Source organism: Hemibagrus wyckioides, linkage group LG03, assembly GCF_019097595.1.
Source record: "Hemibagrus wyckioides isolate EC202008001 linkage group LG03, SWU_Hwy_1.0, whole genome shotgun sequence".
Classification (NCBI taxonomy): Eukaryota; Metazoa; Chordata; class Actinopteri; order Siluriformes; family Bagridae; genus Hemibagrus; species Hemibagrus wyckioides.
The window spans coordinates 9281212-9308523 of NC_080712.1; the positions used below are offsets into that span (position 1 = coordinate 9281212).

Here is a 27312-nt window from a genome sequence, read left to right on the forward strand (position 1 = left end):
TCTGTGCTGCATTAACATGCATGCAATGCAAAGAATTTTTTAATACTATACATGGTATTAGAATTTTTTAATAATGTTCTTTTCAATTTTACATCACTGATTTGACAACAATTACTGTATCAGTGAGTAAAGTGTGTATACTTTTATATTATTATTTTAAAAAAAGTGATGAATAGCATGGATCATGAGATGATGGGAAAGGGGCCCCCCCCATACACTGTCTTTGCATAGGGCCCAAGAATTGGGGCTACACCCCTGCATGTTCCACCCCTTTTGATGTTCACCTGTGTTTTAGTATCCTTGTTTGTGTAAATACTGCTCTGAAAGGGGAAACGAAAGTGAAAGTAATCATGATACTGGTTTACGAAACTTAGCCTCTGAGAGACAGAGTGCTTCACACAGCACACAGAACTCCGAGATCAACAAGTACAATGGCAGGTGAGAATTCAACTTCTAGAAATGTTATCATAATATAATAATAATAATAATAATAATAATAATAATAATAATAATAATAATAACAAGAGTTCTTTTCACACTGCCGTTAGTTCTGGTTATTATCGTCCTAAACTTTACTTTTACGCGTAGAGGAATGTTTTACACACCAGTGCCAAACGTGTTCAGTGTGAAACCACGTTAAGCAAGATTTTATCACGTTACGGTTAAATGCTTATCAAAGAAAACTCATCCAGAAATGAACGCCGGTCTCACGTGAAAACCAGGCTCGGTGGTCGGTAGCGTAAAAACGGCAAAACACTGAACATCACGGAACCGCGCGCCCAAGCGAGGGGGAAATACGAGACACTCAAAAGAAGAAGAAGAAGTAAAGAACCGTTCTTCATGTAAAACGCCGGATTATGAATAATGAAAAGTATTAACTGTTAATCACGGGTAAAGTATGAGCAGTGGCTTCTGTTTAGCCGGGGTTTACAATGACCCAGAGTTAAATATTTCAAGTGTGAAAAGTCCTAAAGTCTAAACACTGATTTTAACTGAATGAAAATTTGCCATATGGTTATTGCTATTAGCATATTAATTAATAGTATATATATTAATAGTATATAATTAATTAATTAAAAAGTATATAATTAATAATATATATTAATAGTAACATTTAGTTTTATTTGGGCCTGAACACATGATTTCTTTCACTCTTATGCAGTTTCCGAAAATGAGCTCCCCGAGAAGAAGCCTTCACAGAACACAAAACAGAAGAAGAAGACCTGGTCGCCTTTTTTTAAAGTGGCTGGATGTTTGGGATGTTTGCTTGTTGTACCTCTTGGGATACTGGTAGGCTGAAATGTCATGACTGACATAATACTTCATTTCATTTCTGGCATTTGGCAAACACCCTTATCCAGCATGACTTACATTTTATCTAATTTTGTACACAAGTGAGTAATTGATTCTTAAGGGCCTTGCTCACTTAACCACTAAGCTACCACATCCCCCCAGTAATACTTCTAAAGTTACATTATGTGTAAGAAATGGAGCTGCAGTTTAGCATTAAATGGTGGATAGCAGTTACTGAATACTCCATCTTATTCAGTTCAATTCCGTTTCATTTGTATACTTCTTTTAACAATGGACATTATCACAAAGCAGCCTTACAGAAATAAATAAATTCTGGATATGAGTTTTTAAAATATTTTTCCCCAAGGAGCGAGCCAGAAGCAATAATGGCAAGAAAGAAGTCCCTGAGGGAGCATGAGGAAGAAACCTTCTTCTTGAATACTAATTGGAAAACACCTCAGATGCCACTATGGCTAAATTCTTTGGGCTGAACATTGCATTAAATATATTTTACCAAATGACATGAAAACGTTTTAAGCCTTAAGCAATTTCTAACTGCTTCTGCAGCATGCACATAATCTGGTGTGAAATCGCTTTTCCTTTGATATGCATTCTCCATAGCCACATCTGTATATGAAAATAAACTATTTTAATATAGAATTTAGCTTCTGCTGCTATTGCAAGTGTGCATTAAATATCTGGATTCTGCTTTTACAAGCATGTTGTATCACTTCTGTACTTACAGTGTTAGTGTTTATAAAGAACATCTAAAGTAGACCACTCAAAATGCTGTTTTCCCACAGATGCATCCCAGCAACTCCTCAAATGCAGAAGGTAAGGTAAAAATAATATATACGGAAATGTGCTAAAAATCCAACAAGGCAAAAAACTAATCTCATATTGTAACAGTTCAAGAATCCAGTGATGAGCTTCGGATCCTGCTGATTGGAAAGACAGGTGCAGGCAAAAGTGCAACAGGAAACACCATCCTTGGAAGAAAGGCTTTTAAATCTGATGTGTCTTCTTCATCTGTAACAACACAGTGTGAGAAAGCCAGTGGAACTGTAAATGGCAGAAAAGTCTTTGTTATTGACTCTCCAGGCCTGTTTGACACTCAGTTATCTGTAGACGAGGTGGTCAGTCGGATTAAGCTGTGCATTCCATTCTCAGCTCCAGGACCTCATGTCTTTTTAGTTGTGATTCAAATAGGTAGATTCACAGAGCAAGAAGAAAAAACAGTTGAAATATTTCAAGCCATTTTTGGGGAAAAGTCCTCCTGGTACATGATGGCTCTCTTCACTCATGGAGATCAAATAAAGGGAAAGAATATTCATCAATATGTACGCAACAATACAAAGCTTTTGAATTTTACCAGGAAATGCAATGGAGGATACCATGTGTTCGATAATGAAGATCAGAATCCAGAACAAGTCATCCAGCTCCTGGACCAGATTGATAAGATGGTCACTGTAAATGGTGGAGAATATTACACTACAGAGATGCTTCAGGAGGCCGAGAGAGCGATAGAAGCAGAGAAACAGCGGATCCTGAAAGAGAATGAAGCACAGAGAAAGAAAGACATGGAAGAACTGAGGAAGAAGTTTGAAGGAGAAGAGCTTAAGAGAGAAGAAAAGAAGAAAACTAAGCAGCATGAAGAGGAAGCAAGAGAAAAGGCTGAAAAGGGTTACCCTTATTTTGAAAAGTTTATTCAGCTCTTATTTGAAATTATACTACGATATTTTGGAATCACAACACCAGGCCACTTTTCAAATGTCAACTTTAATAATTTCCAGAGCAATTATAAATAATTACCCACAAATGTTTGTAATGATTTTAAAGTGACTCCAGAATCAGTAATGTTCCAACAGAATGATGTCATCATCAAACTGTGTTTGATGATGAAACTAAACATCATACGTGTTTAGTGTAATAGTAAATGTTTTATTTTGTAACATTCATAATAGTCACATTTTGTCAGAGGAATATCAATAATCAGAGGAATGTAGTAATGAATATTCAACATGAAAACATGCTATCACTTTTTCCATGGTTTTATTGATCAAGAACTTTTGACCATTCTGTGCATAAAATACTGAATAGTAATTAACTACTTTTACTACTTTATTATGACTTTTTCATACTCTACGCTCTTTATACATTAAGTGTATTTAAAGCAATCAGCCCCTAGAGGGTTTGTGTTGGAGAAATGTAATGTGATCAAGTCAGCCAGACAATACAGTCATTCCTCTCATTACACAAAGTATAAGAATGTTAGAAGTATAACTTAACAATAAGCTTTGGTATATAAGCAGCATAACAGAGACAGAACAATAGAGTAAGTATAACAAATGAACTGTTTTAAAACTAGTCCTTTAATACAAAATCCATTGAATGTGATTCAGCGAGTATATCCAGGATTTAATTAAAGGGGTCTGTTTCATGAATTTCATTATATATGAAAAATATACTGTTTTACTCATTAGGCTTAATCCAAAGCAACTGACAAATGACATGGGATAGAACTGAGCAGATGAGAATCAAGGATTTAAACTCACAACCTCACTCTCCTACCTCTCTATCTACCTGCTGTAATGGACAGATATGAAACTACCTAGAACCTGCCTCATTCAGGGACGTGTCTTTTTCCTGCCCATTTAATCTTGAAGGTTTCTGAAGGTCTTTTTGTAAAATCTTTGTAGCATTTTTGTTTTTGTTCCACACTTTATTTGAGATTACAATATTTTGGTGACTTCCTTAGTTTTGTTTCTTCTATCATGGAGTTCTTGTGTCTTGTGTATAATGTTACTTACATTTACAACTTTAAGTATCTCTTTCTTTTTTGGTGCAATTGTTAGAATTTAACTTAGACTTGTGATTGATTTCTGTATCTTTTTTGATTTGTTGATGTAATTCTACACCACTTTTTGTGACATGGCACCTTGCCCTTAATCAATTTTCCATAACTTAAAATAAATAAATTAATATACCTCAATATTATGGGACATTGACCTTGTTTTCATTACAACCAATTCCAGATCATTATAAATAGTTAGCACTTAAACCATGAATGTTGCTTCCTCTTCAGCATAAGATGTCAGTGGTTATGGAGGATAAATGCCACAGTGATATTAGAGCAATTCCGATATTTAACTCTTCATGATGTTTAAAATTTTTCTGCTTTATACACACAGAGCTTATATTTATACAGGTAGTGTCACAACAAAGGCACTAAAATGGACACAAGTACAGTTTAGTGGTTTCTTAATAATAATTCAGGTAATTATTATTATTATTATTTTTTTATTATTATTATTATTATTATTAAAATCCAAAATGCAAGGCAATCTAAACAGGCAAACAGACAATCAGCAAACAGGTTATCAAAGAAACAGGCAAAGCACAAACAGATGAGGAAAACAGGATCAAAACCAGATAATTACCGTGAGCTAAAGGCTTGGTGTCGTCAGAACACAGAACAATGTGGCTTAACTTTGGGAAACAGGTGAACATAATCAAAAGTCTGGTGCTGGGTGTAGTGGAGTCCACTGCAGCCATGTTTATATGTCGTGGTGTGTTATGGGAAATGAAGTCGGAGGAAGACCTGACATCCATATATTCTGTAAATGACCAATTTATTCACTTGTTATATGAGAAAAATGTTTTAACATATAATTAAAAAAAACAATAAAAGGCTGCCTTAGCTTCTCACACAACCTTAACCTTCAGAGTTAATCTTTTGTTCTCACAAATGCAAATACAACAAATGCAGCTTAAGCTCAAGTTTAGTCTTATGGGTTGGTCAAAGCATCCTGTTTCGCTGCAACAAAGGCAATAAAAGCGAAGCTGATCTTTCAGGAGAAAACAAAACTCAGCCTGTGAGAGACAATGAGCTACATACTCAGATCTGTGAGACTCCAACATTCACAAACAAGATCAAGTTCAGTACAATGACGGATCCTCTGTGGAGATCGTCAAGAGCACCAAATTCCTTGGTGTTCATCTGGCAGAGAACTTCACCTGGTCACTCAACACCAGCTCCGTCACCAAGAAAGCCCAGCAGGGTCTCTACTTCTTGCAGAGGCTAAGGAAACCCCATAACCCTCCCGCCATACTGACTATTTTCTACAGAGGGACCATGGAGAGCATCCTGAGCAGCTGCATCAGTGCCTGGTTTGGGAATTGCACCATCTCGGATCACAAGACGCTGCAGCACATAGTGAGGACAGCCAAGAAGCTCATTGGAGTCTCTCTACCCTCTATCACAGACATTTACAACACACGCTGCATCCGCAAAGCCAGCAGCATTGTGGATGACCCCACACACCCCTCACACACACTCTTCACCCTCCTGCCATCTGGAAAGAGGTACCGAAGTATTCGGGCCCTCACAACCAGACTGTGTAACAGTTTCTTTCCTAAATTCTATCAGGCTCTTCAACATCCAGAACTGAAGTGTACTGACCTCACACACATACACACATACACACACACACTCACAGTATAAATAATAATACTGCTACTGCCATTTTTGCACACATCATACTGTCAATGCTGCTATATATATGTTTACAAACATATATGTTATTAGATACCACTGGTTTTACATTTCCTTTAGTTTGCACATTCTATTCTGTTGCACATGTTTTTCAGCGCTATGTGTCCTGTACTGTCTTGTGTTGTTTTGTTTTTTTTGTATTTTCTGTTTCTACACTGTCTCGTCTTGCACACGTTGCACTTAGGACAAACAGTGACAATATTTGTTTTCATATCTCAGTTTTATGATTATAGCAAATATTTAAGTAACCCAGTTGTGTTTAAACATTAATTTTAATTATAGTTTTCAAGAATACTGGTACATTTGTGTTTACTGACATACTTTGAGTTATTATATTTGTGCGTTAATTGTTATTTTTCCCAAAGAATTTGAAGCTACAGAGCAGCTCTATGAGAGAACAAGTGAGCATACTTTCTCTAGCATCAACCTTGTCCATGTTATAATAGAGAAGAACAATTTCATTATATTTATAATAATATAATTAAATCATGTTAAGTTTACAGGAGGTCACATTAGATCATTTCTGTACATTGTATTATTATTTGTACATCTGTACTTTTAGCAAAGTCCAGTCTAAATACCAGCGGCAGGCCTTCACACCTAGGCCTTCACTGGTGTCCTTCCTGAATTAATCCACCTCTATACCATCATTATGACGCCACCATGGGTGTCGCTTGTCCATTTTCTACTCAGCCCTCCTAAATTCTGCGATTCTCCATAAACTGAAGACAAATTTGTGATCGCCCCAGTCCCCTTAAAATTTCGCAGAGCGAGGATCAGAGGACAAGTGTGTGTGTGTGTGTGTGTGTGTTTGTGATCAGGAAGACTCGTATTTGGCTTGTTCAGTACTCAAATGTTATACACATCTATGCAAAACAGTGGAAAGCTGCAATAAGTTTACCATCCTACCTTGTTAGTCACATCTTTACTTTATTTATTTATTTATTACTATTATACCCTCATTTGGGGCTGAGCCCCCCCGTGGACGCCACGGCAATAGACACTAATCAACCGTTAACCGTCAATAACAAAGTATTAAAGAAATTAGTCTACAGTATTTCACACCTCACAAGGAACAGTCAATTTTATTACGGTTACTTTTCTCAAAAAAGACATTCTTGATGCCGTATGCAGCAAACTGGTCATCATTTGATCATCAAATCTCCGGAGGACGCAACGTACGAAATGAGATGCAGCGAATATAGAAACAATGTATATGGGCGGGTCGCTACTTTTGACTACTCCAATTATCCAGTCAAAGGATGGGAAATCGCTGACGTAATCATATGCCTGCTAGATGGCCCCAGTGACGCCAACTAGAAATCTGATTGGTTAAGGTAACAGTTTCATTGCCACTTATTTTAAGCTACGGGCGCCTGCACTATAGATTCTGAAGGCCTTAGGGCCGGGCAACACATGATGTCAGCCACTGGCTGAAATATGATTGGATAAATACTCTTATCATAAATATACATTACTGGAAGCAGCACAACCGAGAGAAAAGCTTTGAAATGTAGAGAATAGACTATTGGGAATAATTTAATACACATTCATGGAACAATATATTAAATATATTAACATGCAAGTCAGTGATTCAGATCACTGCTGTTTAGGCCAGCAGAGAAGGCCTTGCTGGCCCTGAAGGTCCGCCACTGCTAAATACCTGTTTCTGCACAGTTGTTTAAGCTATAATGAAGTATAATGGAGTATATAAGTTGTACAGCTGGGCAGATGAGCACTAAGCGCCTCCTTTTCTCTAGCTTGTGCTGGGATTTGAACTTACAACCTTACTTATCTGGTTCTCTATCTACATGTTGTAATGGACAGACTTGAATCTACCTTGAACCTTTTTTAGGTGTTTTTTTTCTTTGGCCTTTTAATCTTAAAGGCTTCTGAAGGTCTTTATATGAAGTAGCATTTAGGTTCTTGTTTCACGTTTATTTAAGATTAAATCAGAAGTCCAGTTACAGTGAATGTGGAAGTGCCGGTATGTTGTAGGTAGTGGAGTCCACTGCGGCCATGTTTATATGTCATGCTGTGTGTACATGACAAATTTCTTTCCTGATTTAATGAGAAAGCTACAGAATAATTCTCACATCCAAAAAAATGCTCAAATAGCACTAACCATGTAGGAAGTAAGCATGATACAATGTGTTCCCCAGTATTTTTAAATTAACATATTTTATGTTATGTAAATTTCATAAAAGTAATGAAAAGTAAAAAGGCATAAAGCAATTATTAAAACATGAACGCTGCACTTGGTCAACTGCTGCAATTAGAGTGTCTCTATTAATTGTAATTTCTAAATAATAATGTTTTAACATATAAAAGTTGCACTAAAAGGCTGCCTTAGCTTCTTCTAACCATAACCTTAAGGGTTTATCATTTGCTTAACCCTTTAATGTCCAAAGCAATGGAAAAATTCTTACTTTGCATTTTTTATTTAATTCGGTCAATAATAACAAAAATCTATAACTTTTTTTAACAGACCGCATAATTATTTAAATATAGGCCTCTACCAGGCCTAACGGTTGCCCAATCAGCTTGGGTTAAGTTAAAAAAAAAATTATTAATGAAATATAGTGACTCTACCAAACGGTTGCACCGAACATTAAAGGGTTAAGCTTAGTTCATGGGCTGGTCAAGTGCCAAAGCAAAGGATCCTGTTTTGTTTGACTGTTGCTGCAGAAAAGGAAATGAAAGTGAAACTGATCTTTTAGAGGAAAACAAAACTCAGTCTCTGAGACACAGTGAGCTCCAATCTGTGAGACTCCAACTTTAACAGCAAGATGGCAGGTGAGATAAAATGACTATATTTGTTTTTATATCTCAGTTTCATGATTACAGCCAATATTTAAAGTAACCTAGTTGTGTTTAAACATTAATTTTAATTTCAGTTTTTTACAGTCACATTTGTGTTTATTGTCGTATTTTAAGCTATTTTATTTGTGTGTTTATTTCTCAGGACAGCTGAATCAGTACATGGCCTGGCTTCTTTCTTCTAAATTGCGGCTGCTCACATGTTTTGTTCTTGTGGCAGGTTTAGGGATTCAGGTAGGCTAAAATTTCACAAATGTAATAATACATAATAAACTTATGTTACATTAATATGCAAGACAGAGCTTTGTAGTTTTGTATTACTGTTTGCTATTGTGGTTTAGAAAAGCGAAGGTAGAGAAATCATAAAATTAAATAACATACAAAAAATGCTGAACACTTCAAATATCGATTTTAAATGAAGAAAGTGAGTGCATACTTTCTCCAACATCAATTGTATCCAAGTTATAATAGAAAAGAGGTGTTTCATTATAGCTATAATAGTATAAATAAAACTCAAAGTTCACAGGAGGTCACTTATTAGATCATTTTTGTACATTGTATTAATATTAACACATTGAAAATAGACAAGTCTAATTATTATTTTCCCCAAAGGTTTGGAAGCTACAGAACAGCTCTGTGAGTGAACAAGGTATGTACTGTACATTAACATTAACAAAAAACATTTGAAATATTCAACAAGACAAGAAATTAATGTTATATTCTACCAGTTCCAGAATTTAGTGATGAACTTCGGATCCTGATGATCGGAAAGACAGGTGTGGGCAAAAGTGCAACAGGAAACACCATCCTTGGTACAAAGGCATTTAAATCTGATATGTCTTCTTCATCTGTAACAACACAGTGTGAGAAAGCCAGTGGAACTGTACATGGCAGAAAAGTCTTTGTTATTGACTCTCCAGGCCTGTTTGACACTCAGTTATCTGAAGACGAGGTGGTCAGTCGGATTAAGCTGTGTATTCCATTCTCTGCTCCAGGACCTCATGTCTTTTTAGTTGTGATACAAATAAGTAGATTTACAGATGAAGAAGAAAAAACAGTTAAGCTATTTCAATCAATCTTTGGAGAAAAATCCTCCAGGTACACGATGGCTCTCTTCACTCATGGAGATCAACTAAAGGGAAAGAATATTCATCAATTTGTTCGCAACAATACAAAGCTTTTAAATTTTACCAGGAAATGCAATGGAGCATATCATGTGTTCGATAATGAAGATCAGAATCCAGAACAAGTCATCCAGCTCCTGGACCAGATTGATAAGATGGTCACTGTAAATGGTGGAGAATATTACACTACAGAGATGCTTCAGGAGGCCGAGAGAGCGATAGAAGCAGAGAAACAGCGGATCCTGAAAGAGAATGAAGCACAGAGAATGAAAGAGATGGAAGAGCTGGAGAAGACTCTTGAAGGGAAAGCATTGGAGGAAGCACAAAAGCGACTTAACGAGGGACATATAAGAGCCGCAAGAATGGCAGCTGAGAGAAGCCCTTCACTGTTTGAAATGTTAGGCAATTTTTTAAAGAGAGTTTTCACAGTAATATTTTAAATTAACAACATGTAAGATCAGATTTACTATTAAAGTAATAATATAGTCTTAGTTTCACTGTGACCAAGTGTCAAATATTGTTTTTTAAAATAATACTGGAACAGATTGTGTGATAAGACTCCAAATTACTGTATGTTTAATTAATTATTCTTCTAGATTTCCATGATGAAAGAAATATTTTCATGAAAAAAAATCAGTAATTATGAATGATTTTAAGGCAAATCTCAACAATGAATAGAAGGATCTTACACAGTAACACAGGCGGTTCATTGTTTGGCTCTACTTATGCTCTAAATTTTAAGTAGTCTATTTCACGAGTGCTAACTTTCTCCCTCATAATTTGATCCAGGTCCTTAGTTTTTTTGTTTTTTTTTATACCTGGTAGGTAATTTGTGCCTTTTTCCATCTCGATGCACCATGACCCAAGAGTTTAATAACTATCAATTTGGAAAGAATAGACTCGGTCTACATTTAGGATTTTTTATGAGAGCAAGAGGGTAACTGTGGTGATTTAGCACTTGCCTGGATGAACCGCTCTCTGCAGGGCTTTGCAGTGAAACTCACAATCACACTCGGCTACTTTTGATGTACATTCTGTAATGGACAGACTTGAAACTATCTTCAACCTGACTCGTTTATAAATGCTTCTATAGGACTTTTTTTTAAGTACTTTTTCCCTGGCTATTTAATTTTAAAGGTTTCTGAATGTCTTTATGTGAAGTTACATTTATGTTCTTATTCCTCACTTTCTAAAAATCTCTTCTGTGTTCCTGACTTGCTTCGTTTTGTTTCTTCTGTCATAGAGCTGTTTATTATCTTTAAGTTACTTACATTTTCCTCAACTTCAAGTAATCTCTCTCTCTTGCCTCCCCCTTGTGACAGTCAGACAGTTTTAAATATTTACTTAATGAACTTACTTGCTAGAATGTTCGAATTTTACTCAGCTTTGTGATTCACTTCTGTCTCTTTTATGATCTTTATTTTTGTAACTCCACACCACTTTATGTAACACGACTCCTTGTCCTTAATCCGTTTTCCAATGACTCGAACAAATAAATTCATATAGTTTGCTAAGAAGGAATATTGATCTTGTCTTCATTAGAACCAATTGGTATTATAAATAATGTTTAGCATTTACACCACAAATGTTGCTTCCTCTTCAGCATAAGAAGCTGGTTGGTATAGAAGATTATTGTTTCAGTAATATTAGATTTACAATTTGATTTAACATTTACAGTGTTGAACTTTTCATGATGTTGAAAATTTTACTGCTATATACACACTGTATATAGTCGACACTAAGATGCATGTCCAGATTTGTAGCTTCTAATAACTATTAGGGCAATAAAACCTAAAGCATAAAGCAATCTCAAAAAGGGTAAACAAGCAATGGTCAGGCAATCAACAAAGAGGTCAAAGGCAAAGGCAGAGCACAAGAATAATGAGAAAAACAGGTTCAAAAACAGTTTACCAAAATACCATTACCTACAGGCTTGGTGTTGTCTGTTACTTCACAACGCAGCTGCAACTAAACAGCTGCTATAAACAGCAACTCATTATGTAGTGTGAAACAGGTGAGTTTAAACAAAAGTCCAGTGACTGTTTATTGTGTCCATGTTTATATGTTGTGGTGTGTTATGGGAAATGGAGACTGAGGTGCAGAAAGACTCATTTATTCTCTGGTTTAATGAGAAAGCAACAGTATAATTGTAATTCACACATCTAAAAAAATCATGAAAACCTGAAAATTTGAAAGCTACACTTTCAATTGAATTGAGAGACAGTGAGATCCAGACTCAGATCAGTGAGACTGCAATATTGACAAGAAAGATGGCAGGTTTAAAATGTTTTTCCAAATATCAGTTTTACAATTCTAGCAAATGTTTAATGTAACCCACTGGTGTTTTAACATTCATTTTTAAAAAATAATGTTTTTAAGTCATGTTTTTATTTATTCCCATATTTTGAGATATTTTATTTGTGCATTTGAATTTTTTTCTAGTTAAATAATGCTTATCTTGTTAAATGTAATGTTAGATTATATACAAGAAAATATTTTGTATTTTTGTATTATTGTTTACTATTGTAGCCTAGGATGACTCTAGTGAAAGAATGCTTAATGCTTTATTTATTGATTTTTCATTAAGAAAGTGACTGCATACTTTCTCCATCATTGACCTTATATAAGCTATAACAGAGAAGAATTTCATTATAGTTAATTATAGCTAATTATAGCTAATTAATGTTCTTGGACTGCTTACTGATTACTAATTACTATTTCTAGAGAAATATATATATATATATTGACACTACATAACATAACAATACAAAAATGATCTAAGTGACCTCCTAGGTGGCATTTAGGAGCATTAAGAAATAATTATATATATATATATATATATATATATATATATATATATATATATATATATATATATATATATATATATATATATATATATATATATATATACCAATATATATATACACCAATATATATATATATATATATATAATTATTTCTTAATGCTCCTAAATGCCACCTAGGAGGTCACTTAGATCATTTTTGTATTGTTATGTACAACTGTATAAATTTGTACATATATTTGAACAAATTGTTAATTGTCTTTTCCCCACACAGATTTTGTAGCTACAGAGCAGCTCTTCAGGTAAACAAGGTGTGTTCTGTACAATAACAATAGCAAAAATATTTTAAAAATGCAACCAGACAAGAAATTAATGTTATGTTCTGTCAGTTCAAGAATTTAGTGATGAGCTTTGGATCCTTCTGAACAGAAAGAAGGGTGTGGGCAAAAGTGCAACAGGAAACACCATTCTTGTAAGATAGGCTTTTAAAACTGATATGTCTTCTTCATCTGTAACAACACAGTGTGAGAAAGTCCATGGAAGTGTGCACGGCAGAAAAGTCTTTGTTATTGACTCTCCAGGCCTGTTTGACACTCAGTTATCTGAAGACGAGGTGGTCAGTTGGATTAAGCTGTGCATTCCATTCTCTGCTCCAGGACCTCATGTCTTTTTAATTGTCATACAAATCAGTAGATTTACAGATAAAGAAGAAAAACAGTCAAATTATTTCAAACCAATTTTTGGAGGAAAGTCCTCCAGGTGCACTATGGAGTTTGCGGATGATACCACCGTGGTTGGGCTCATCTCCGGAGGGGATGAGACGGCATACAGGGCTAAAGTAGAGAACCTGTCCACCTGGTGCTCACGGAATAATCTGACACTGAATGTACATAAAACTAAAGAACTAATTATGGACTTCAGGAAAAACAGACAGGACCACGCCCCCCTCCTCATGAATGGAGAACATGTGGAAACTGTCTCCACCATCAGATTCCTGGGCACCCACATCTCAGCTGACACTCAACATCAAGGCGTTGGTGAAGAAAGCTCAGCAGCGGGTGCATTTCCTGCGGGTCCTCAGGAAGGACAACGTGGACAAAAAGCTGCTGATGGCTTTCTATCATGCCTCCGTGGAGAGCACACTGACATACTGTCTGGGTGTGTGGTATGCAGGCTCCACAGCGGAAGACAGGAAAACTGTGCAGAGGGTGATAAACACAGCTCAAAAAATCATCGGCTGCCCTCTGCCCTCCCTAGATGAAGATAAAAAAATCAAGGTCATCGCAGGGGACTCCTCACATCCTGCTCATCACCTGTTTGACCTGTTGCCGTCGACACAGCGTTTCAGGTCAAAGTCTCACACCACCAGACTAACAAACAGCTTCTTTCCCTGGGCCATCCGGACTGCAAATAATCACTGAACACTCACACACACACACACATTTTACACACTCTACCTCATAAAATGTGCAATTTCACTGTGCACTTTAAACAGGAACAGCACTTTCACCTGTACAGTTTAAGTGTTCCTTTTTTTCTTGTATGCTCTTTTTAATTGTTTATTAGTTTAACTATTTATTTACATCTTATCCATGCTTTTCATGGTATTTTATTCAATGCACTGGTTTTGAGAAGAGTAACCACAGTTTCGTTGTACTTCTCGTGCAATGACAATAAAGTCTATTCTATTCCATTCTATTCTATTCTATTCTATTCTATTCTATTCTATTCTATTCTATTCTATCTCTTCACTCATGGAGATCCATTAAAAAGGAAAAATCAGTTTGTTCACAATAATATAAACCGTTTCAGCTTTATCATGAAATGCAGTGGCAGACACCATATGTTCAATAATCAAGATCAGAATTGAGAACAAGTCATCCAGCTCCTGGATCAGATTGATAAGATGGTCATTGTAAACAGTTGAAATTGGTGGAGAACATTACACAACAGAGATGCTTCAGGAGGTTGAGATAGCGATAGAAGTAGAGAAACTGTGGATCCTGAAATAGAGTGAAGAATGAAGTCCTTGAAGATTTCATTTACAAATGAAATTTGTATTACATTTGATGCATTACACTTCCGATCATCACTGAGCAGATAAGAACTTGGGCCCACTTTCTTAACAACTGTCAGTTTCTGTGAATCCTTTATGATCATGCTCATGTCTCGGTCACATACAGTGTCATTCATTTGGAAGGTGAGTATTTTTGACCACCCTGTCTTTGTATCAGTGTACTCCTTGCTTGTCTGTTGCTTGTTATTCACAGTCTCTCTCACTTGCTTGTGCATTTTTGTTGTGTGAGACCGGAAGGACAATTAACTTTGTGCACAATTTTCAATTCCTCAAACAGCTCCTGTTGCTGCATGTGGAAAAGCATGATAATTTAATTTACAGTCATTTACTGTTGAACAGTGGAAGCCTGGACAGGCATTCGGCCATCACATTTTGTTTTCCATGATGGAAGGCAATGTCATATGTAAAGTATAGTAGTTGTGCTGGCCATCTGGCAGTTCACATTTCTGCACAACCAGTAGCCTTGGATCTAAGCAGAGTTGTAAGTGTTTTGGTAAACTGTACATAGCACAAAGTGATGTCCTCACAGACTTCAACTTCCCAAACAAATGCAAGTGCTTCATGTTTGACAGTAGAATATTTTCTTTCAGCAGGAGAAAGTGTCTGAGATACAAATATCCCAATCCTCTCTGTGTTGTCTGGATGGAGTTAAGTAAGGCCATAGTCAGAGGCGTCAGTAGTCACATAAGTAGGTAACCTGGGATCATATAGTGCTATGGTCAAGCTCTCTGTTATCAGTCTCTTAATATTGGTAAAACTGTAATCAGTCTGAGCAGTCCATTTGAACTTGAGTTCCATAGATTCCCTGAGTGTTGCATGAAGCGATTCAACCACAGTCAGAAATGAACTTACTGTACAATGATATGAGGCCTAGAAAGGATTGTAAGGAAGAAGTGTCATGTAGGGCAGATGCACTGGTCACTGCTTTGGTCGATCTTGATTGTCCTTGATTATCCTCACTGGATATAGTGTGGCCCAGGATTGTGACACAGTGAGGTCTGGTTGAACTTACACTTTTGATTGTTCAGCTAAAGTCCTTTAGGGCATGCAACACTCGTTGGGATGACATCATGATACTGCTGGGTGGTGAAATAACATATTATTGAGGTATGTCGGTACTCCTGATAGACCTGCTAGTATAATTGACATAGTTTTTTGAAAAGCTGCTGGAGCTGGAGCTGAAGCAAGGCCAAATGGAACTCAACAGAAACAGAAAAGGCCATCATAAGTGATAAATGCTTTTAAGTCACTGTTATCTTGATGTAGTAGCATCTGGTGATATGCAGAAGCTAGGTCAATGGTAGAGAAAAGTGTGGCTCTTTGCAGGTCCATGTACAGCTCATCCATGTGACATCTCTGACAATTGTCTCGTTTGGTTCTCTAAGATCAACACACATTTGTGGCTTTCCTCCCTCCTTTCTCTGGGTTACAACTACGGGAGAGACCCATGGAGATGCATTATTATGTTCTATGCCTTTTTCCTGTTTCCTGTCACAAATATTGTACTGACATGGCATCTGGATTGATCTGTATTTTGTGCACAAACCCTTTGGCACACCCAATCTCCTGTACATTGATCTCTAGTACAGTGATGTACTTGGCAATGTAGGTGCCCTCTTCACAGACGGTGAGTTGTTCAGGCTGGTAACAGTAAACTCTGTGTGCATGCATACACCTTCTAAGGGGTATTTTCTCTATTGAATATGTAAACAGATTCACTGTATGCTCAACGAGTGTACACATGTAGGAAAGAAGGTCTGGTAAATGCTCTGGAACAAAAAAAAAAAACAGATCAGCCTGTATCTACTATTAACTGAACATCATGACATTTGTATCATGTCCATTTGCAGTCTATTGTACAGTACAGTGGATTTTATCCTGCACTGCATCAGTCATGTGAAGCATGTCAGTTCATTTATTACCACTTCACATACATGCTTTTGACCACATCGACAAACTTTGGAAAAATGTCCTACTTTAACGCATGAGCTGCAAGTGGCTTTAGCTAAGTGGTGATCCACACTGATAGGAGCAACAAATCTCAGTAGTTTGGAAGGTAGCGGGTGCCATGGTCAAAGCCAGTGTCCTTGTTTCCCCATGGCAAGTCTTCCTTGGCTGTTTGTTTATGGCTCTCACAAAAGCAGAAGCAGCAGTAGACACATCAGAGAAAACATTAGCATGCTGTAGTCCGTCCTCAATCTGCAAAGCCAGTTGAGTAGATTTAGCCAGAGTCAGCTCTTATCATGTATGTGTGTATTGGCAACACTCTCTATCAGTTGATCATGAAGCATTTGCTCCTCCATATTACCAAACTGACAGGCTGATGTCAGCCCACGTAATGTGGCCAGAAACTGATTAATCATCTCACCAGATTTCTGTGCTCTCTGGCGAAATTTGTGACATTTTACAATCACATTACCTTTGAGAGCCAAGTATTTTTTTAGTGCGTCCACAGCAGAAGCATAAGTAGTACCTGTATCTGGTAACATGTAAAACAGTCTATGTCCCTCAGTGCCAAATACACAAAGAAGATCTGCGTATGTCCTTCTTGGGCCAGCTGTTTCCAGTAGCATTGATAACCAGTATGTAGTTGTTGAACATTTTTAACCAAGTAGGAATAGGCGGTTCGCCTGGGCAAGGCATGAATGACGCAGGTAATGGCACAGAAATGGCTATCCTTGTGGCCAAAGCATTGTAAGCATGACTAGAGAGATCTCCACAGCAATGTACTTGCACATAACACTATTGTTTTCTAGGGCCCACTGGCAGTCTCTCATTGCAACAACACAAAATAACTGCGGGCAAGGCTCTGATGGTTTGAAGCTTTGAGAAACAGCACACATGGATCCTGTCACAAAAGCCACACATTTTATCATTAACCTTTTTTGTTATCATTAGTTTCTTCTGTCAGATTGTGTTCATCTGTGTATCATTTTGAATTATTAATTGGTGACTTTAGACTTTCTGTATTTCCCTTTCCATATTTCTTGTCATACATTTTTAGCAGGTTTTGTTTTCTATCTTATTATTTTTGACTCTTTTCATTGTTTTCTGTTTCACAAAAATGGCATGTCCTACTGTGTAACTGCTGTCTATAAATATTAATGATAAATATACTGGAAACCTATTTGTTTACTCAAGCATTTTGTTAATAGCTTTTCTCTTATGTAAAGGCAAAGAGCTGAAAAGTTGATTCAAAAAGAGCCAAGATTTTGGTAAATTTCCCTTTGGCATGAATAAAGTATCCATCCATCAATCCACCCATCCATCCATCCATCCATCTTTTTGTCACATACTGTCAGGAAACCTGCCATGCACACAGAGCTGCATAGCATGCATAGCAGCCCTACGTGCCAACTCTTTCTTTTGTTCCTTGTTTCCATTGCTTCATTTACGTTGTCATGTGTGTTTCGTGTGAAGTGTTGATGTCACATTACCATGTCTTATGTGAAGTGCTGATCACAAAGTATACACTCTGTTCAGTTCTGTCCCTGATATTCATAAGCCGTTTGTTCTTTTTTTCCCTGAGACCTCCTGGATTTAGATTTTTGCCTTGTTTTTGTTTTTTTGTCTCTGTCTAGTCCTACTCCTTTTGTTCGCCCATCAGTCAACCACAGCCTGTTTTTACCTGTTTTTTAGCCTCACTTTTTGGATTTTTGGTTTAATTAATGCTTTCCTGTACTTGTGTCCATGCAACCCACCTCTGTTCATCTGATACTTATTATATACAGTATACTGCTTGGAGTTTAATGAAAACTTGAACTACTCCCAGATTGTGCATAAAAATAAGTAAATTAAAAATAAGAAACAATAAGAAATAGAATAATAAAGAGACCCAGAGATGTACTAACCTAGACACACCACTCTGCAGGATCTGTCTGAGTTATGGAGTGTTTTCATAAACTGGACCTAAATTACTGCAAGCTAAACGTCCCTACAGAGCCATAATTATTATTTTATTGTATTTCATTTCTGTAGGTGTTTCAGAAAAGTCCATTCCTGTTTACATACAGAAGAATGAACCTGTCTTTCTTGTCAACATTTACGGTATTCATCATTTAGTACTGGCACAGTCCTTTATTGTTAAATGACATTAATGCCACTCCCAAAATATGGAATGACATTTATTTAGAGTTTGTCATGGTGTGAGACAAGGGAGCTTAAGTGAACTCAGTTAAGTGAGATTTAGACTGTTTTAAGAGAGATTAAGACTGTCAGACAGTGTCAGAGATCTGTTTAAAAGCCAATCATTTATCTTAGTTCTTATTGTTATATGTTTTCTTTGTTGTTATCATTATCCTTTGTCATCATTATTTTATTTTGCCTGATTGCACTCACCTGTGCACCTCTCATTTTGATTTATTAGTTGGTGCAGTTAAATCTTCTGTTTTCCATGTTCCCAAGTTCTTGTCATGCATCTCTTGAACGAATTTTGCCTTAGAATTTCTGTCTTATTATTTCTTGACTTGTTGCCTTTCACACAAATATATATTATTCTATTCTGTCAACTCCCACTCATGCTTTTTCCTCCCCACCCTGTACTGCATAATTATATTGAATATGATTGAAAATTTATAGCATTCCCTAGATTCTCTCTCTCTCTCTCTCTATATATATATATATATGTATACTCTACACTATGTACTGTATTATATCTATATATTATATTATATCTATATGTATATCTATATTATTATACAATTATCATAAATAATTGTAAATTCATAGCATGCCCTAGTTTTAGCTCTCTTTATTTGTATATTACCAAACCAGCCACTGACTACACAGTAAAATTTTGCACGCTAGCCGCTTAGAGCGGTTGAAACGATGCTGCACTCTAAGCCGTATTCCGTGAAGGACTATGTCCTACACTCCAAGCAGAAATGGCATGCCGTGATACGAACGTCACATTGTCTAGTTATATTTCCACAGCCATCCGCCTTGACAATCTCCAACGCCAGCACCACCAGAGGCTTCAGTACCACCCACACCCACTTGAGTACTTATCGCTACCCTGAACCCCCACACCCTGAGGAGGAGGAACCTCCCTGAACGAAGAGGTGGTTGTTGACTTCAGGAGAGCACAGAATGACCATTCCCCGTTGTTCATCGATGGATCCTCTGTGGAGATCGTCAAGAGCACCAAATTCCTTGGTGTTCATCTGGCAGAGAACTTCACCTGGTCACTCAACACCAGCTCCATCACCAAGAAAGCCCAGCAGCGTCTTTACTTCCTGAGGAGGCTGAGGAAAGCCCATCTCCCTTCCCCCATCCTGACTGTGTTCTACAGAGGGACCATCGAGAGCATCCTGAGCAGCTGCATCACTGCCTGGTTTGGGAACTGCACCGTCTCAGATCGCAAGACCCTTCAGCGGATAGTGAGGACAGCTGAAAAGATCATCGGAGTCTCTCTTCCCTCTATCACAGACATTTACACCGCACGCTGCATACACAAAGCTAACAGCATTGTGGATGACCCCACACACCCCTCACACACACACTTCACCCTCCTGCCATCTGGAAAGAGGTACCAGAGCATTCGGGCCCTCACAACCAGACTGTGTAACAGTTTCTTTCCTGAACACTCAGGACTGAATTGCACAAAAACTCTCTCCCTCTCTCAAACACACATACATACACCCAGAACTGTACAAGACTAAAGAGAACTGAACTGTACAAAACTCTCTGTCTCTCTCACACACATCTCTGACCCTGCACTGAGTTTAGAGGGCTGAACCAGTTCACCATGACTTTTATTAGCCTCTGCCACTGAAAACATTCTTTTTTTTTAATAAAATAGAATAAAACAAACAACTTAGAAGTCTTATATACACAGGCTAAATCAGAGGTAGATACTTAATTAAAATAAGCTGCCATTCCAGTTTGGGCCAACAAACAAGTTAAGCTTCTTTTGAGAACCTGAGTGTATATATATAACATATAGCAACTTCTGTAACTCAGCAAAATAAGGGCGTGTGTCATGATCAGAGCATATAAACACTAGCTGCTACAGCAAGTTCCACAACATCACCAGCTAAAGACTTGAGCATAGAGCAACACTTTCTCTTGGTATTAAAATGAGTGCAATGGAATCTGATAAAGGTAAGTCTTTTACTTTTAATAGAAGGTCATTTTGTCTAAAAAGGTTTTAAGATTAAGATGAATTAATTTTTTACCAACAGTATGCCATTTAAGATTTTTTACGAGCTGTTTATTTGCATTACTGTCCTTTTTTAGGTCTGCCTTGTACTTCTTTTACCTTGTACTTTTATTTGTAGCAAAAAAAGAATTGCCTCAAATAAACAGTGCTCTACACTTAAATAATTGTTACTGCAAATTATACTATTATTATTATTAGTAGTAGTAGTAGAAGTAGATTTATAAAAAGATACAAAAATCCTATATTCAGCTGTATTGTGTCAGAATTGACTATTTCAGCTTCCTTGTATTACTTACTTGAAATATTACTTTACTATATTTTAGGAAAAAGTAAAAAGAAATATGCATTGTGTTTAAGCCCAATTGAGACAAATTTATTCATTCTGTAATTTATAACATTTTATAATTTTTAACATAGTGTAAATTCATTTATATAAAATTATTTATTCATTTGGGCTCAGTGACTATGACTACCTAACAATAAAGTGGAAAAAAAGGAAATAATTATTTTGCTGTATTTTAAGAAGTTAAATTGTAAAGATTACTGCGACATTAATATAAATCAGGGGTGTCCAGTCTTATCCAGAAAGGGCCGGTGTGGGTGCAGGTTTTCATTCCAACCAGGCAGAAGCTATACCTGATTCCAACTGGCTAATCAGTAGATCTTGGCTTTCAGTAGACTCAGGTATGGCTTCTGCTCGGTTGGAATGAAAACCTGCACCCACACCGGCCCTTTGCGGATAGGATTGGACACCCCTGCTGTAAATAATCAGGTACACAACATGTACACTGAGAATACTTTACTTGAAATAGTGTTTTGTTTTGTGCTGTTTTTTGCTAGGGCTATTCGTTCGGGGCTCGAGCCCCGGATGTTTTCAATCTAGCCCCGAATGTTTTATCCCGAATTTTCCACAGGAGTGTAGAGGAATTAATGAAATGTTGATCGTTTTATTAGAGCACTGTTGCAGTTTACTGTACACGATTTTGACTGACATCACTCTCCGCACGCGCGCACACACCCTCTCGCCACAATACCGCGAGAGTGTGCGCTCGAATATGCTCTAGAACTGCTCTCGCGATACTTTAATGTCCTACACCTGTCGGGCTTCACACCACGTGACTTAAATACCTTACAGCCCTTAAACGGGACAGCAGTCAAAATGTCAGAAAACACAACAATCTTATTATTCAGATAAAAGTCTAACTTCTAATATTTAATGTTAACACAGTTGATTAAAGTCGGCTAACAAATGTATGTTGTGTGAAAAAGGAGGCCCACTGTCTCTGATTCTGAAAACCCCTGACATATTAGAATATTTAACCCCTTAATATATAACCCCTTTAGACTATTATTCCATACCCAAGACAAACAAAAGCCTTAAATTAAATCAACCTAAAGATAGATCTAAATAAAATCTAAACTGTTAAAGCACTAAGACATTACAGTCTGAACATCATGACTTTCTATTATACAACTAATGCAGTATTTAAGTTAAAATACAGACATGACTTAGGCGAACAATGGACCAGAACAGACTCCATCATACGGCTGTTCTGTCAATTGATAAAGGAATTCTCAGTACTAGAAATACTAGAATGATAATTGACCGTTTTGCTCAAAGCTCGGAGATACTTTCTGATGAGTCCACCCTCAAAAAAATAGTATAGAAAAGTCATCAAGAGCATGAAGTAGACAAGATACAAGCAGTAAGATAGCTGAGAGAATGAGAGATGAGAGAACGATAAGAGAAGAGAAGCTGTAAAAAAATAAACAAAGAATAATTCATACAGTAGGTGACAGCATAAATCAGGAATGAAATAATAGGTGCATGTATAATATAGATTATTGTAAAATAATAGTAATAATAAAGGATCTGCACGGCACTGCTTCACACACAAGCTGTAAAAGAGATAATATTGCATGGTATACCTGTGTGAGAGAAAATGTAATGAATTTAATGAACTCCTTTTTTAGTAGTGTTGCACACACAGAATTAACAGGCTTTTCCGGTGGCACATTGGTTATGTTTATTGTGGTCACACTCTGAAACTGAAACAACAATAAAACACACAAGAAACAAATGAGTTTTTCCGTGCGTTGTAATGACTTGGCAGGGTGTGACTTCTTCATCTACAGGTGTAGACACGACACTCAAGGAAAAGTAGCTTTTACTTATAACAAAAACACTAACCTCTTTACAATAATACCATAATAATTAAACAATAATCCTCAAACAAACACGCATACAGAAAGTGTACCAGGTTATACAATAATTCTCTGTAATCTTAGGCATGTATAAATGTGCAAACAGTTATACAAACGTATAAGCATTTAACTACATATAACTTCCTCATATCAACATAATACTGGTATCTTATCAACATACTGATAACCAACCTAGCAAAATACAAACGTCTTAACAAACTACCATTGCGCTATCCCAACAAAGCATCTCGAACACATCTTAATTTGCTACCATTATTCTGTCGCCGCAACCCGCGTGGTTTCCGCTAGCCTAGCCAATTCGGCTACATTCCCACCACATGTGCGCCGATGTATTCACTTCTATGAACGGTTTAATACCAAAAGTGTATTAAAACTAACCTAGCGAGTTATTAAATAAACATTCAATAATCATTCTGTAAACATAAGGTGCGATGACATCACTTGCTCACCTGAAACAACAATAAAACACACAAGAAACAAATGAGTTTTTCCGTGCGTTGTAATGACTTGGCAGGGTGTGACTTCTTCATCTACAGGTGAGGCTCTCCTGCTGCTCACTATCGCCCCCCCTCCTCCTAGCACCACCTGCCGGTATTACAGGTTAAAGTGATGTTGACCTATGTATCAGTGCACTTCACAAACGATAGGTACATTAATAATAATAACAAAAAAATAAATAAACAAACACACGTACATATATATATATATATATATATATATATATATATATATATATATACATACATGAAATGGCTTGTACCACTACAGTAGCAATACTCTGAAATGATGGGAGGAGTCAGAAAAAAGATTGAATTAAATTTTCTAAAGTTGCATACTGTTTGTGTTAATTTGTGTTTATTATTAAACAATATTACATAAAAATGCCCTTACAAAACGTGTTATTCTTGCTTACCCCCTCTCCTCAATTAGCCCCGGATGTTTTGGGCTCAGCCCCTGATGTTTTCACATCCTATGTCTTCAATTTCTTCCATGTGAACAAAAAAAATATTAGTAGTCCTATTAATGATTATTGTCATATTTATGTATTCAATATTGGTATTACAATGCATTCTATGGTTTAATAATTACATTTTTTTTTTTGCATTTTGTCAATTTTAAAAGTGACATGTGATTATATCAATCTGTCAGATAGTGGCGCTGGAATGCTCTTCTATTGAGGTGATTTATCAGATGAAAAAAATGGACAAGGTCATAATTGCACATAGCTGAGACACACCTCTGTTTTGCACAAACTCCACCCTTCAGACGCAACCACTGCTTAACATCTGAATAATACTTAGTTACATCTGAGGTCTGAATATCAATGTGCACAACAGTTTTTAATCCTTAATAAGCACTTGTAACGAATATCTAATGTAAGGAATACAGTGCTGATAAACAACATTCAACTGTGAAACTAAATAAAGTAAATTCTTTTAATGCTGAGGTGTTTATAGAATTACAGCAGAGTATAAAGCACATCAATCTTTTTTTGTTAGTGGAAATTAACATGAATATCGACAGACAATAGCTATTAAAACTAGAGCATTTTTATGTCTTATGCTCAATGTATGCAAAATAAATTTAGGAGTAATTGTATACTTGTCCTTTAACAGAGCAGAAGGAGCAGAAGAATGCTAGAGAGCTGAGGATTGTGCTGGTGGGAAAGACTGGAGTGGGGAAGAGTGCTGTAGGAAACACTATCCTGGGAAAAGAAGCATTCTTATCTGACTTGTCTAGTACATCTGTGAGCTCAGACTGTGATAAAGCAAAAGGAAATGTTAATGGCAGAAATGTTGCAGTAATAGACACTCCAGGCCTGTTTGACACAGATATTTCAAATGATGAAATTGCAGAAAGGATAAAGACATGCATATTTCTGTGTGCACCAGGCCCTCATGTGTTTCTGGTGGTTATCCAGCTGGGAAGAATTACAAAAGAAGAGAAGGAAACATTGGAGATAATCAAAGATATCTTTGGAGAAGGTTCCTTACAATACATCATGGTGCTCTTTACACATGGAGACAGGCTAGCAGGAAGTAAAAAGACTATTCATGAATTTGTTGGAGGAAATCCTGCTCTGACTCATTTTATCCAGACCACTAGTGGATGTTATCATATATTTGACAACACTGTTAAGGACCTGATGCAGGTTAACATGCTGCTTGAACATATAGAGCAGCTTGTTACAAGAAATGGTGGAAATCACTATACAAATGAAACACTTCAGCTGGCTGAAAGAGCAATTCAGGAGGAGCAGTTAAGAATTCAAAGAGAAACTCAGATGGATGCTGAGCAAGCAAGAGAGAAAGCAGAAAGAAACAATAAGTACATGAAAACTGCTGCTGGCATTGGGATAGCTACTGCAGTTGCAGGTCTCACTGCTGCTGCAGCACTCAGAGGACACTGCATAATACAGTAGCTTATTGATCTCATCTGACGTGAATTAGACCGGACAAAATTTATTGACTTTAACATATAAGGACATCTAGTTTATGAAGGCTTTAATCCAGTAATAGAGGATTATCTACAGTATAATTGAAATGTTTCTGACATGGAGGTTAAGGCAGCTTCCTTTGTGAATTCTATAATCCGTAATCAAAAATAATCAACGACATTTATGGTGAGGCTGGTAGTAATTTTTATAAACAATATCAATATTAGATATCTTCATTTTCTCTATTCAGTGTAACAACTCTAATGTAATGGAACAAGAGTGTATATTTTCCGTGTTATATTTGTCAAAAACAATAAAACATTAACATAAAGTAAAACTTTGTAGTCTGTTTTTTCTTTCTATGGTTTGAACACACATCCTTAAAGTGGCAATTGTTTGTGAATGCAAGTTACATTTAATTCATGTTAGTTGTTTTCAAAGAAACTATTTGAGCTATTAAAGGCCATTTTTTCCAGGAGAAAAAGAACATCTGCGGCTGGTGCTGGTCGGCCTTCAGGGTGTGGGGAAGAGTGCGACAGGAAACACCATCCTGGGCAGTGAAGAATTTCTTTCAGACATCAGCTCCAGCCCTCTGACACTGCAGACTGAAAGCAAGGAAGGTCTGGTATGTGGGAGGAGTGTGATGGTAGTGGACACTCCAGGTCTCTTCAACAGCACACTTTCAGATACAGAGATGAATCAGGAAATGGAGAAAGCTGTGACCCTCTGCCATCCAGGACCCCATGCCTTTCTCATCATCATCCAGCTGGGACGCTTCACAGAGCAAGAGAGGAGTGTGATGGAAGAGCTGACTGAAGTGTTGGGTTTGAATGTTAATCAATACAGCATGGTGCTGTTTACTTATGGAGACAAACTGAAGAACAAAACCATAGACCAGTTTGTGAAACAGGACACAAATTTGATGAAACTCATTAAAAAATGTGGGGGACAGTACCAGGTGTTCAATAATGCTGACACAGAAAATAAAGCTCAGGTCAGAGAGCTCTTGGAGAAAATAGACACCATGATCAAGAGAAAGAAAAAACAGCCATTTTATGTAAAGGGTGCAACACATGTGCAATATCCATTGGCAAAAATCATCTGGATTGCCTTGCCTGTTGTTGCATTTTTAGCAATTAGGATGATGTTTTCCAAGAAGCCCATGTCAGTAGAGTCACTATCACAATCATCATCAGTAAAGGAGGTTATATGTAATGAGGTGGAGTCTCTGGTTCCTGACCAACCTGAAGATATTTTGGAACCCAGAGAACGATTATGGCAAATGCTTCACAGGATAGATTTCAACTGGAAAGAGCTGATTCCTATAGCTATAGGGTTAGGGGCAGGCTGGTGGATCCTAAAGAAACTACGGAAATAACTGCTGCAATGGAATTATTTAAAATCTTAAACTGATGAGAAAATCAATAAGTGATTAAATCTTTAAATGATTATGTACATTTTCTAATTAATATATACTTATAATTATCTTTAATCACACTTAGAATGGAAGGGTATTATATTTCACTTCAATGTGCTAAGTTTCTCTTTAAATTGGTTATTCTAAGGTCCATAGGAAGATCATTCTCATAATCAGGGGCTTAAAATATGATTGAATTAAACTTTACACTTAAATTGCTATAATATGTGTTTATCTTGGTAAAATAAAGTTGTGTTTGAAAATGTGTTTTGTGAATTGCTCATATGTCAAATTATCAAAACCACAACGTGCGTTCAAAAGTGAGCAATATCTGACATATTGTCCAATTTTTTAATTGAGATTTGATGAATAAGATTAGGCTGACAGTTGCAACAA

General features: G+C 36.7%; 1 protein-coding gene across 1 annotated transcript; it reads left to right on the forward strand.

Moving 5' to 3' along the window:
• Positions 1 to 345: 345 nt before the first annotated feature.
• LOC131347415 (GTPase IMAP family member 8-like) lies at positions 346 to 25821 on the forward strand. Its single transcript, XM_058381442.1, has 11 exons — positions 346 to 438; positions 1163 to 1290; positions 2097 to 2127; positions 2203 to 3100; positions 8634 to 8644; positions 8814 to 8902; positions 9281 to 9317; positions 9397 to 10226; positions 13123 to 13485; positions 13613 to 13757; positions 24679 to 25821. Exons 1-11 carry the CDS (start codon positions 432 to 434, stop codon positions 25482 to 25484), a joined length of 3345 nt encoding a protein of 1114 aa, XP_058237425.1. The 5' UTR covers positions 346 to 431; the 3' UTR covers positions 25485 to 25821.
• The last annotated feature ends 1491 nt before the right edge of the window (positions 25822 to 27312 follow it).